Consider the following 13,942-nt stretch of genomic DNA (forward strand, 5'->3'; position numbering starts at 1 on the left):
CTCTATTTTTTTAGCAGAGTAATAGTCTTTGGTTTTCCTCCTAGGCCCATGACCCATCTAACTCAGGTTCTTGGCCACCTAAGCAGAATCAAGTCTTTGTTCCATCTCAGGGAGTGGACCTTACATCAAATCAGAGGGTAGTTGTTTACTCCTACATTTGTATTCCTATTTCACCAACGTATCTTGCAGAAAGGCCCCTCTGAAGGTATTAGGGTTTAGAGCAGAGTTGGTTGATTACCTTTTTCCTCTGGTAACATGCAACATACCTTTTAGTACATAGAACACTAGTCAGCACAGGGAAAGCCTCTAAGCACAAGCTTGATTTTACCGTGCTCAATGAGATACATGACTGTTGTCCTCAATAATAGGGCCTTACCATCAGTTTGTGAAACACAATCAATAGTCTGGGCAATAGCCTAAGTGGTTGGGCGTTTCCATGGATACCCTTTAGCCAATGACTCAACTAGATGCAACCCATTCCTGGAACTAGAGATTTCAGTTGGTGGCACAAAATGTTCAGTTGAGGCATTGTCTCCCCATTATTTGGTGACTCTGTTTAGATTCCTTTCATGTGTGTATATCTTTTTCGTTTTTAATAATACAATAAAATCAAACAAAAACTAACACATTGGAATTGAACAAAGCAAATAGAAAGAAAAGAGCTCAAAAAAGTTATCAGAATCAGAGAACTACTTATTCACACACTCAGAAATCCCATAAAAACACTAAAATAGAAGCAGAGGATAGCTTCTTTTCTTAACATCAGTTACACAAACATATAACTTGACAAAGACAAGACAGAATTTTAAAAGTAAGTAAATCCTTCTCTCAGTTAAAGGGCCTCACAATTGAAATCAACCTAGCAAAAAATGTTTACTCACAAACTTCATTCAGGCCTACAAAGCCTAAAGCAAGCTAATCAAAATAAGAAATAAATACGCCCATACACACACACACACACACACACACACACACACACACACACACACACTCGATTTTGTAACATGAGTTCCAGAAATCAGTTTCAAAATGAAACTAGTAGAAAATTAGCAGAGAAGTTCTTTAGGCATTTTTTTAAAATCACTTCAAGTTACATCATGTAACTATAAAATACACGCACATTACTTTAGCCCAGGAAGTAGGCAAGAAGAGCATCAAGAGAAATGGGCAGGATAAAATACAAGGGAGGACTAAATGAGATGGGGGCAGGAATAAGGTAGATAAAGGAGGGAGAATAGAGAATGGCAGTCGACAGGGGCGCAAATGAGAATAAGGGATAATAATAATAACACATATAAGATGCCTTTAAGGAACCAATTATTTGATTTTAACAACAACAAAAAAAAAAAAAAAACCATACAGAGCTGCTCATGATGGCACAAACCTTTCATCCAAGCACTTGGAAGGCTTGCATCTCTAAGTTTGAGGCCAGACTGTTCTATACACCAAGTACCAGAACAGCCAGGACTGTATTAGTGAGGACTGTGCCCCAAAACACAAAGCAAACAACAACCTTACACATGCATGCACAGAATAGCAATTCATGCTCTAAGGCCATTTCTGATATGAAAACTTTTAATAAAGTACTGAATCCACAGAAAGATTTATTCAGTTCTTCTTTGTAGAATAAAAAATAAACTAGCTAAGAGTTTACAAAGACTGAGTGCCATGGTTAACATATCCATTCCAACTTTGTCTGAATTCTATTAGAGGGTCTGACCTTCACAAGTTGCTTGGATTTGAGCAAGTCTCTTCCCTTCCGTGGGCATTCATTTCTTCAGATACTTAGGAAATAAGACCAGCTAATCTCAAATTAAATGAAGTGATAATATTCATAACAGCATTTTAGCAAAGGAAAATAAATTCATCCAGCCAGGGCCTGGAGAAAGCAACTTTAGAAAGCCAGAGTAGAGGTCCAGCCCTAAGAACTGGTGACACCTCACACCTGCAGTCACAGCACAAAAGAGCTGAGACAAGAAGAGCCTACACTTGTCATGTTTTAAAGTATAATACCAATAAAATTTAAAAGGAGACTTTTTTAAACTATCTTATAAACTCTGCAGTATCAGATAGACATCTGAACTATGCCTATTAATACGTGCTGAACCCTAAAGTAAGGCTTCCAGATGTGGTCTGCTTTGCCTTGTTCCCCACGTATAATACGAATCTACTTGAAAACACTTGTTTACAAAACCATAAAACACTTTCCATAAATAATTAAAGTCTATGTTGTAGGATGCATCATCAAATACACTAACACATCTTTATAGTATCATTGTGACTTAAATCTCGAGAGGCAATGTTACTGCAAACCAGTATTGTTCTTCCTTTGCAATGAGAAAAGATACCTCTCATGATGTTACAGCCTCAGAGCTGAAGATATTTAAAGAAAATAAGTATTCATAACACATTTGATGAATTTAGGGGTTGTAAGTATATCCCTTCTGCAGTCATAACCCACAGTCTACAACAACACGCCTTTCTGTCACTAACACCCATCAACATCAGAAATATTTACACATGACAAGCCATCTTAACAGTAAATAACCAACCAAAGGTACATGCAACACAGTTCATGTTATTTACTAAAAGGAAAGCTTTCAAAGACTGTGGACTTTAAATACTATACAAAGTCAAGCTGAATTCTCTCCAGTCTTGGACACAAATCTTCACCATTAGACACTGTTCACTCAACAGTCACAGAGGAACAACACAACTCATCACTCTGCCAAGTTCATAACATTTTCACTTATGAAGGACCTTCCTACAATGAGGTAAGAGGGAATTACACACTTGCCAAGGAGAGATCTGGGTATAACCAGCTATTTGCAGAGCCAACAGGCTGAACTGTCACAAACCAAGGACCTACTTGCTTCATGGCAGTCTCTCCAATTTTGTCTGAATGCTTGCGGATGCTCTCCAGAAAGTCTTTGAGATCAGACATAGAAACATCTTTTATTTCTTCCCGAAGCTTAGGGATGTTGTCCACCATCACCTTACAGAATCGATAGTGGCTCACTTGAGGCAGATAGGTATGTTCCAGATGCTCCAGTGTCTTCAGTGCAGGATAATGCCTACAAAAGAAATCAACCACCTCAGTCTTTCTTAGACAGACAAATGCACTACCTGAGGGGAAAAAAAATCTAACCTCAATTAGCTTTCATTGTACATTAAGACAAGTCCAGTGTAGTATTTTAATGGAATTTTTTAACTATTAAAAATTAATATATTTTTAAAGACTAATAAAATAAAATCAAAGATATCCAAAAAATGAATAATCATGAATGCCAATGAAATAAATCATATAATTTCTAAAATATTCTCGATGTCAAAAGACCATTCTACAAAATAAAATACTCAAGAAGACTTCTAATGAAGATAAAGAGAACTTGAAAAATCATGTGCATATGTTTGTGTGTGTTGTGTACACACGTGCATATGTATGAAAAAGTATCCAAATTAACCCAAAACAGGATTTCAGGGAAATCAATGGAACTGTTCCACAGAAATGCTGCTACCAGCCTTGCCCAGCATACTTCCATTACCTGCAGTTCCCCTGGGAAACTTTCTTGTGAAAAAACAGCACTGATATTAAGACAAGACATACTTTTAAAATTAATTTTTAAAAATTAGATTTCTTAACTTCTTTGAAAAATAACATTTTTAAAGTAGTAATTTAATGGTACGTGAGCTCATAAAATATATGGAAATCATAAATATGTAACAGTAAGCAAGAAAGGTGAGCTACTAAAACCAAGCTAGCAGTATATAAGTATATGTGTTTGTGTGTGTGTGTGTGTGTGTGTGTGTGTGTGTGTGTGTGTGTACACTTATATATCAAATTTGAGTAGGCAAAGACTTTAAAGGAAGCTGTAATAAACTGAGATGCACCTAAGTATCATATAGCAAACTCCAAGAAAGCAAATCAAAAAATATTTTTAAAGAGATTGAAAAGATGGATAAATGGTTAAGAGGACTGGAAGCTCTTGAAGAGGACTGGGGTTCAGGTCCCAGCAACCACATAGCAACTCACAACCATCTATAACTCCAGTTCCAGGGGATATAGCATCCTCTCTTGGCCACCTCAGGTACTGTACACATATGGTATATATACACACGCATGCAGGCAAACTGTTCAAACACATAAAGTAAATAAATCTAAAAAATATTTTACTATTTTCAAAATCAATTTTAAAAAAGCATATATTCCAATATATTTAAATTAAAAAAGGAGAAAGGAGGAACAGAAACCAAGGAGATTGGGAAAACTATGAAACAGAAAAATCCAACCCTAATAACATTAAGTATGAAAGGACTATAAATTCCAACTAAAAAGCAAACATCACAAGGTGGGATTTTAAAAAGCACAATCATCTTTTATCTACAAGAAATATACTTTAGATTGAAAGAAAGACACAGACAGGCTAAAAGTGAAAGGATGATAAACACAGAATAACTTCAAGTAACTGAAATCAGTGTAATAAATGGGTTTATAACAAAAGCTTTCATACATACATCATTGCATCTTGCTCAAATTTACTCCCCCAGGACCTTCCTACTTCCTTCCTCCTTCCCTTTCAGTAATCACCATCTTCCCCTCAGTCTCCATTGGCTGTCATAGCATTTGTACAAGGAAAGACACTAATGTGTGCAGTTAAATCTATTCTCTGCACATAACAGAAAACATGGCTTGCTTGCATTCAATTCCCCCATTACCCTTTTGTTTTTTTCCTCCTCACTGTTTTTATGCCTTCCTCCTCCTTTAGCCATCTCCGATTACCATGTCATATATGTGATTAGTATATAATACTAACTAGTATATAAATATTTATATAATCTAGATTTATTCTTGCATTTTAATGTAGAATACAAAATAGAGGGTTTATAGAATTTTCATATGTCATTATATTTTATTCGTACATATATTTAAATTTCAAGTTAGCTTGCACATGAAAGCATGCAATATTTGTCTGAGTCTAACTTATTAATCTAACATAATGATCTCTCCATGCTCCATTTTCCAGCAAATGTCCTAATTTCATTTTTATCTATGGGTGGATGTTTATATTAACCACACTTTCTTTATCCACTCATCTGATAATAGGCACTAAGGTTCCATTCCTGGACTATCATGATTAAGTACATAAGTGAATGGTGCAGTGTGCTGTGGCATGGCTCACTCTGTGATGTGCTAATTTAGCATCCTCCAGATAATATACCCAGGAGAGATAGCGTGATAGTATGGTACCTCTATTATATAGTTAGCTTTCTGTGGAATCTTCAAACTGTTTTCCACAATGCCTATATCTTCACGAGGGTCTTTACTTCATCTACATCCTTTTCCCATATAACCAGTATGTTCTGCCCTTTTCTTCCATTCCCCCTTCCTTTCTTTTTGGATAATTGCTATTCTGACTAGGGTATAATAGAGATGGGTTTTTTTTTAATTTATTTTGTTTCTGTTGTTTTAAAACACTCTTTTGCTTATGTGGGGAGAGGGCAGTTATAGGTACATGTGGTCAGAGAACACCTTGCAGCAATCCTTCTTGGTAAGTACCTTTATCCAGTGAGTGCCTCACTGGCCCCAGGAATGGACTCTCAGTGTAGGTTTAGTTTATGTTTTCCTGGTGACTAAAGATGCTGATCATCCTTTTCACATATCTTGAGGCACTTGGTTTTCCTTTCTGAAGAACTATCTATTTGGTTCATTTTCCTATTTACTGACTAGATGATCTGTTCATTTGGTGTTTAATTTTATTCGGTTCTTTATAGCATCTAGATATTAATCACTTATCGGATATACAGTTGGCAAGGATTCTGTTACATTCTGTCTCTTCATTCTGCTGTTTGCTTTTTTTTTCCTATATAGAGGGGTTTTTTTTTAAATTTTATGTAGTCCTATTTGTGACTTCTTGCAATTATTTCCTGAGTTCTGAAACCTTGTTAAGGAGGTCCTTAACCCACAACTACACTTTGAGGTGTTTTGTTTACATTTCTTTGTCTCCAGTAGTTTTAGTTCTTAAAGTAAGGCCTCTGATGCATGAACTGACTCTTACTGTCTTGAAGAAAGTAAGTATTTCTGGCCATTCTGAGAGATGTAATAAAAAGACAGATACTTTTCACATGACACCTACAAAAGCTTCTATAGGCATACATACTAAGATTCGTAAATCAACTAAAAACAGCTAGCTGAGTGTGCTGGCACATGTCATAATACCAGAATTTGGGAGGCAGACGAAGGAAGATCAAGAGTTCTAAGTAAGCCTAGGCTGTATAACAATCTGTCTCCAAAAAGATACACAGGCATAACATTTTTTGACATAAAAACTAGACATGGTAGCATTCACCCATAATCACAGCACTCAAAAGGCAGAGGTAAGAAAATTGTCACAAGTTTGGGGCCAGCCTGGGCTACATAATGAAATACTGTTGAGAAGCGGGTGGGACAGATAAGATAGATTTGGTAGCACATGCCTTTGATGCGAGAAGGCAGAGGCAGGAGGATATGTATAATTTTGAGATCAGCCTGGTCTACATAGTCTCCAAGCCAGCCCATGTTAAATGATAAGACCATCTCAAAAACAAAAAGGAAAATGTTTTTATTAATATCCTGTATATACATTTAGAAGTCTTTACAGGTTTAATCCCTCATTATTCTTTTTAAGTCAGAATACATTATGGCATTTCCTTCAGTGCCATCACTCTTGTCTCTTACTCATCTCCTTTCCCTACTTCCTTCCCTGACACCCCTGCGGCCCTTCTCAGCTGCAACTGTGGAGCCTCCTGCTCTCCTGCCACAGCCTCACTGTTCCGCTTCCCTCACTTCCTCTACACCTGAATATCTCCTCAACCTTCTCAAGGTATTCTTTCTGCCTGCATGACTTCAAAGGAAATTTAACTGTCGAAATTATATAGAGCTCTTAAATTGTAGGCTAATTAAAGTAAAATGGGTATTAAATAAGAAGGAGCTGGCTGGCTAAACAAACTATGATATATCCATGTACTAAAATGTCAATAAACTAATGCTCCAGTGTAGGAATGCAAGGTGAGGTAGGAGTGAGTAGGGGATGAGGAGCACACTCATAGAAGCAGGAGGAGGGAGAATGGGATAGGGGTTTGTGGAGGGGAAACTGGGAAAGGAGATATCATTTAAAAAGCAAATAAATAAAATATCCAATTAAAAATAAATAAATAAAAACATTTACAATATTATTGAACATAAAACATTTGAAAAAGACAAACAGTTCTCAGGCTTTTGCCTAAGATCAAAGACAGCATCAATTCTCTTTAGTTTTGTGTCTGGTTCATGCATCCCCTACGTCTCGATGTGCTAAATAGGTTTTTAGAGCAAAGAGCTGAGATAGGAGTTTGATTTATCCTTTTCATGAATGATGCTGATGCTGCAATGTTTCCCAGATTTTGTATTAATTGAAAAACAAACAGACCTTACAGATAGAATCATAGTATTTGTAAAGCCAGACATGACTATAAACACAGCACTTGAAAGGCTGAAGCAGAAGGCTCGCCATGAATTCAGGGCCTGGACTACATAGTAAGTTAGAGGTCAGACTGTCTTTTTAAAAAAAGTATAACTGTGCATAATTTTTTCACAAATCATAGATATCTAGCACCAAACACAAATAATAGACAAAAAAGTTCAAATAAATACCGAGGAACAAGCACAAAAGTGAGAATCATAGTATTTTTTTCTTTAGACAGCAAAATATTCATAATTTTCCTCTTTAGGCTTTAAAATTCTCTAATTATGACATTTGATATCTGTCTAGAAAGGGAAAACTCATTCCTTCCATAGATGAAACAAATACGTAGGTCTAGTTTGGACTCAGACTCTTCACGGCAGACACTTCAGCTCTTCTTACCTCAACATACTCAAAAACAAACACCAGACCACAGACTTCTTTCTTTTTTCTTGTTTGTTTGTTTGTTTGTTTGCTGGTTAGTTGGTTGGTTTTTCTTTTGAGGGAGGGTCGTTTCTCATAAGTTCTAAGAATTAAACTCTTAGTCCAAACAGAGAGGTTTGTTCATCTTAAACTTAGAAATAAACATACAAACATAAATCTGAAATAGTTGTTTTCATTAAATTTTTAGACTCTAAAATATTACAATTTTACATGATTTAGCATGTGCAGAATAGCAATGACTCAACTAGGTATCAAGGACTGCATGTAATAGAAGTTGAACCACCATGATAAATACATACTGGGGTTTAGTTCTAAGAACTCAGTTTCCAGAATGAGGAAATTCAGGCATGCTGCCTGCAGACATGCAGCCCATGATGAAGCATCTGCTCTGCCAAACAGAATCACATCTTTCAAGACTAATTAATACAAAGTCCAGTGATTCCTGGCAACAAATAACAGCACCTTATTTGGAGCCAAGCAGCAGTGGCACACACCTTTAATTCCAGCACTCAGGAGGCAGAGACAGCCTGATGTACAGAGTGAGTTCTAGGACAGCCAAGGCTACACAAAGAAGCCCTGTCTCAAACAAACAAACAAACAAACAAACAAAAACAGAGCTTGGATCCCAGCACCTGTGTCAGCCCACAAACACACATAGCTCCAGTTCCAGGGGATCTGACACCCTCTTCTAAACTCTGGGGTACCAATACCCAAATGCATTCACACACACAAACACATACACACATACACACGAAATCAAAAGCTTAAAAAAATCAATCTTAAAAACATACAAAAATAAATTAACTAATGAAGTCAAGTGTGGTAGCACATACCTTTAATCAGGTAACAAAGGTAGTAGGATCACAAAGTGTTTGAAGCTAGCCAAAGCTACATAGCAAAAACCTTGTCTTTAAGAAGAAGAAGAAAAAACCTGAAAAGCCAGTTCCTCCACATCATTTACATGTGTGCTCACTCTCCTCTTTTCCCTCTAGGACAGTGGTTTTCAACCTTCCTAATGCTGGGACCCTTATGCTATGGTGACCCCAACCATAAAATTATGTTTTACTGCTACTTAATTATTGTAATTTTACTACTGTTATGAATTATAATGTAAATATTTGGTTTTATAGTCTTAGGTGACCTCCATGAAAGGGTTGCTTGACCCCAAAAGGGTTATGGAACCCATAGCCTGAGAATAACTGCTATTGTGAAAAGAACTCTTTCAAGATTATTTCTTTTAATTCTAAGAGATCCCTGAAAGTGAATCAGTTACCTATAAATATTTACCTCTCATTCATAACAATAAAATATGAAATATAAGCTTTCACCACAGAAAAATAATTCCTTCCCTAACAGAAGAACATTATTAACAAAGATATGTGATAGGGACACTTTAGGAAACATAAAACCCAAGAGTATAAATGATATTTACAGTTCAAAAAGGCCTCCAGCCATGAAAGCTTAACAAGACACAGACATGACGCAACACTTTATAACAAGTAGGTCCTGTCTAATACATAAAACAACTGTTTTCAACCATCAAACAGCACACGGCAGATAACTGAACTCCAAAAGAAGAAAACAAACAAGATGGGCTATAAATCTGAAGGTGATCTCTACACCATGGTCACAATCAAGGAAAAGTCTCAGAGTCCAAAGACTGCCTGACTTAAGGCATCAAATAGTAGACCAAGAAAGGAAGGGAGGGAGGGGAAACCTGCATAGAGAGCTTGCCTGAGTCTGTGCTAAGTACTAGTCTAGATGGGGTATGTATGTGAGGTAAGGAAATGGAGAGAAGCAGTGGAGGATAGAAGTGGTGGGAAAGAAAGGAGACAAGGGCACACTGACAGGAGGTATGAGATGAACACTTAGGGAGGTCAGAAAAGGCAGAGAAATGTCCTAACCCAAACAGCCGAATGGCAAGGTTCATAGGCACCACTGAGTCATCCAGATACAATTAAATATTCTGTAGAGCTGACAGCTCAAGATGCAAGGAGGGCACTAGAGAGATAGGACAGTGGTTGAGGGTAGTTATTGCTTCACAGATGACCCATTCAGACCCTGGCATCTACATCAGACAACACACAAATGCCTGTAATTACAGTTCCAGGGGATCCAATGCCGTCTTCTAGCCTCTGTGGGTATCCACATAACACATGCAGCAAAAACAGAGACATACACGCAGAGACATATAAAAATAAAATAAATCTCTTTTTTAAGTATTGTAAATAAAAGAAAATTTTGGTAATAAAGACCACTCAATTAAAAAAATCTTACCTTTTGGTTTTCATCTGGTCCCTCAGTTTACTGTACATCTCTAGGACTTGAAAGAGAAAACAGGTGACACAGGCATCATTGAAACAAAGTAAACAACTAACTCAGCTAAAGGAATTACATCAAGAATCCCACTCCATTCCCAGGTCCTCACCTGGAAGACACAACATTAGCTTATCAACAGTAGCAGAAATATTTCTCTGTTGTAGTCGACACTGCTTCAGCTCTTCCATTGCTATTACCAGCTTGGCAAAAGGGGGAAAAAAAACAGAATTATGCCAAGAACTGTAAATAAAAAGTTTTCAGTCTTCCCACCTCACATTTAATTCATCCAAGAACTCCAGATTCCTGGTAAGACCTACCAGGCAAGCTAAGAACTGCCTCCTCATCAGTGAACACGCCTACATGGCTCTCCCACCGCCCTGCATGTGCATCTAAACAGGGCTGTTAGCTAGGACATTTGCCCATTTCCCAACCCTACCAGACTCCATGGTTGACATTCTTGTGCCCACTGGGGTCCCAGAGGAAGGCAGTTCTTATCTTCAAGAGGTCCCATTTGAGCAAACAAGCTCCACACCTAAAGGATACAATCTTGCACAAGATCCAGTTTACTGGAGACTAATTTACTCTCTTCCCACAGTCATCTCAAAATGCAACAAACCGTATCTGTAGAATATGGACTGTGTGCAGTGAAAATCTCCATATCTGCATTCAGGGACCATCCCACACATACACCTAAAAATTATATCCCTTAAATATGCAAAAAGAATAAAGAGGTCATTCCGTGGTGGATGACACGGAAGAGGAACGTACTGCAAATCAGAAAGGGCTGACTTTGACCTCAGCCTTGTCAATTACTATAAAATTCCAAACCATCTGTTCTTGTTTCCCCACCAATAAAATAGGAGAAATATCGGTTTTGGCTTTGGATTAAGTAAATAAATGCATGTACACTATAAGTGCAAGTTGTAAAAGCTTAAATGATGAGTTTGTCAATTAACAGAATTGCTTTTTTTAAAGAAATATTTATTGAGCACTCACTTTATAACATTTGTTGTTTAGAAAGACAGAAGAGAAGCAGCAATGAATAAAACAAGCAAACCCTCTAATAATGTGGAGCAAATTCTAATGGAGGGAGACAAACAAAACAACTACATAAGTAAAAACTATGTACCGAAAGTACAACAGCACAGTGGAGAAAAACAAAATGAGGAAAAGCAAAAAGCATGCAGAGAACACGGAAAGAGAGTGCCTATCAGGTAATATACAAACAGGGTGGGGCACACGTGCCTGTAACCCCAGGACTCTGGAGACTGAGATGGGAAGATTGTTTTAAGTTTGTGAGCTCTAGGCTACACAGTAATACCTTGTTTAAAAAAAAAAAATCCAGGTATTTGGTATATTATCAGACATAAAATAAGTAAAATCAATATACACAAAAAAAAAAGAAGAAAGGAAGGAGGGAGGGAGGGAAAATAGAAAGGAAAAAAGTGGGAAGGAGGGAGAGTATGAAGGAGAAAGAGAAAAGTAACATAAGCCAAGATTGGCGGCATCCTCCCAGTAGTCACAACATTGGGAAAGTGGAGGCAGAAGAAACAGTTCAAATCAGACTTAGGCGCCTTGAGACCCTGACTGAAAACAGAAGAATAACAATACAGGAGGGCTGAGCCGGGTGAAGAGGGAGGAAGAACAATCCAGCAGGGATGGTAAACTATTCAATGTCTTTTTCTTTTATACACAGCCTAGAGGCTGCATCTTACTTCAGTGCACCCTGTAGTGGCTATATTCATTTTATTCAGGTAAACATTACAAGAAGTAACAATTGCACCCAAGAACTTCCAACAAACTGCTTATATTCTGTAATCCCCAAAATGAAGAACAGCCATCCAGCACAAAACAGAAGATGTTGTTGAAGGTAAGCTGGCCTTACTTCCTTGCCCTCGTGCTGCAGTTTCCTGTTAGTGTCCGTCACCTGGTTCTGTGGAGAGAAGACAATTTAAACTCATAAAAACAAACACTTTGACAACAGTAGGATAAAGATCAAAATGTAGTATAAAAAGACTGGGGTTAGGTCTACAGATACTTTTTGCATTCCAGCACATGGGGATCCAGCTGCTCTCTCTACAACTTAAACTCCTACCAACTTCTCTACTAGGCATCTCTATGACCTTTTGCAAAAGGAAAAGAAAAGCTGAACAAGAGACATGTTTGCTTTAGATACTAAATTCCAAAGTAAGATACTATCATATCCTCAAGATCACATTCTAACTTTGGAGAGAAAGGGGGTTGGGGGATACAAACAAGAACAAGAAAAGCAGAAAGAAATAAAATAATCCAAAGAGTTTTAATCTGTGCAAAGTCTAGAAAATAGATGTTACCACAGACACTTCTTACTTCACGTGTGCTCCTGAAAAAGCCAGGTACGATCTCAACTGTGTGACACGAGTCAGGTCGTTACTAGTTATCATATTAATTCTACAAGATGAATCACTAAATAGTTTGGGATCACTAATTCATAACAGCTTCTAATACTTCCATTAACCCATCAAGTTCAGACCAGACAGTGGAAATATGTGAATAAGCCTTAAATAAGCTATAACTTATAACACATCCCTTTTCAACTATCTACTCTTGACGTTTCCACTAACATAAAACAAATAAATTTTTAGAAAAGCAATTGCTTATCATCTGAGACATTATCAAAATATGGACAATATTTACTTGTAAACTCCTTAAACAGAGATGATCTGGCCTTCTGCTAGTGCCTGGCACTGGTATACTTAACCTCAACACAGTAGTTCCTACAGTGTCCCTTGACGCATCGAGAATTGCTAGCTAATGTTAGTAGCACATGTGTACAGGTGCATTGCATAAATACACACAAAGAGGGGAAAATAACAAACACTATGAATGCTCAGGAAAGGGACATCGTATGGAGTGTTTTCCACACTTATTTGATTCAACATCATCTCAAGAAACTAGTTTTTCAGAAAACACACTTTTTAAAATTGTAATCTTAAATTACACATGATAACTGGATAATATAGTCCATAACAGATTAGAGACTGCACCCCTGCTTTCAAAGATAAAATAAAATCTGACCTCTTCCAAAAAATATTTTATAAAATCTGAGGAAAAGAAGCAATAGATAGTTATGATCCTAGGAGCATTAGATGTGAAAAACACCATTAACTAATAGTCTGTGAGCTCAGTGAGAGGCAAGAATGAATATAGCCACCAAATGCAACTCTGAGACATTCACCAAAGCATCACCTAAAATTGGGGCAAGCAATCTGTTTCCATTACAGTAAGAGAGTAAGTATTTTCAGCTTTTCAGGCCACAAATTCTCTGCAGTAACTAGCCAACACTGACAGAACTGTAGCAATAAATAAAATGTTATGTGCTGGTGTGGCCAGGTCTCAATAAAACTTTATTTACAACAATAGGGGGCAAACTAGATTTGGCTTTCTAAGCCAGAAGTTGTTATACCCACTCTAAAATAAAAGAAAATGGTAGGGTAACAAGATCAACTGATGAGCATGACATTCAGATGTCATGTATCATGAAGCCACTAACAAACTGCAGCATGATAAAAATGTAAAAAAAGAAAAAAATTAGGAGCTAAATGTATACCACATGAAGAAATGTAGTTATTTTTAGCCCATAGATAAATGAAAGGTGGTTTGGAGACCCTGCACACTTCATCCCACACCTAAACAATGGCTGTTTAAATAACTTGAAGAAC

The 13,942-nt window shown here is 37.2% G+C and overlaps 1 protein-coding gene across 2 annotated transcripts in view; it reads right to left on the reverse strand.

Moving 5' to 3' along the window:
* Exoc6b (exocyst complex component 6B) overlaps positions 1-13,942 on the reverse strand; it is a 455,447-nt gene that overhangs the window by 373,098 nt on the left and 68,407 nt on the right. For both annotated transcript variants that reach the window (NM_001109246.2, XM_063286526.1), the window contains 4 exon segments: positions 2,870-3,074; positions 10,200-10,245; positions 10,351-10,441; positions 12,127-12,174. In NM_001109246.2, the coding sequence (NP_001102716.1) occupies positions 2,870-3,074; positions 10,200-10,245; positions 10,351-10,441; positions 12,127-12,174 (390 nt within the window).

Source organism: Rattus norvegicus, chromosome 4 (genome assembly GCF_036323735.1).
Source record: "Rattus norvegicus strain BN/NHsdMcwi chromosome 4, GRCr8, whole genome shotgun sequence".
Lineage (NCBI taxonomy): Eukaryota > Metazoa > Chordata > Mammalia > Rodentia > Muridae > Rattus > Rattus norvegicus.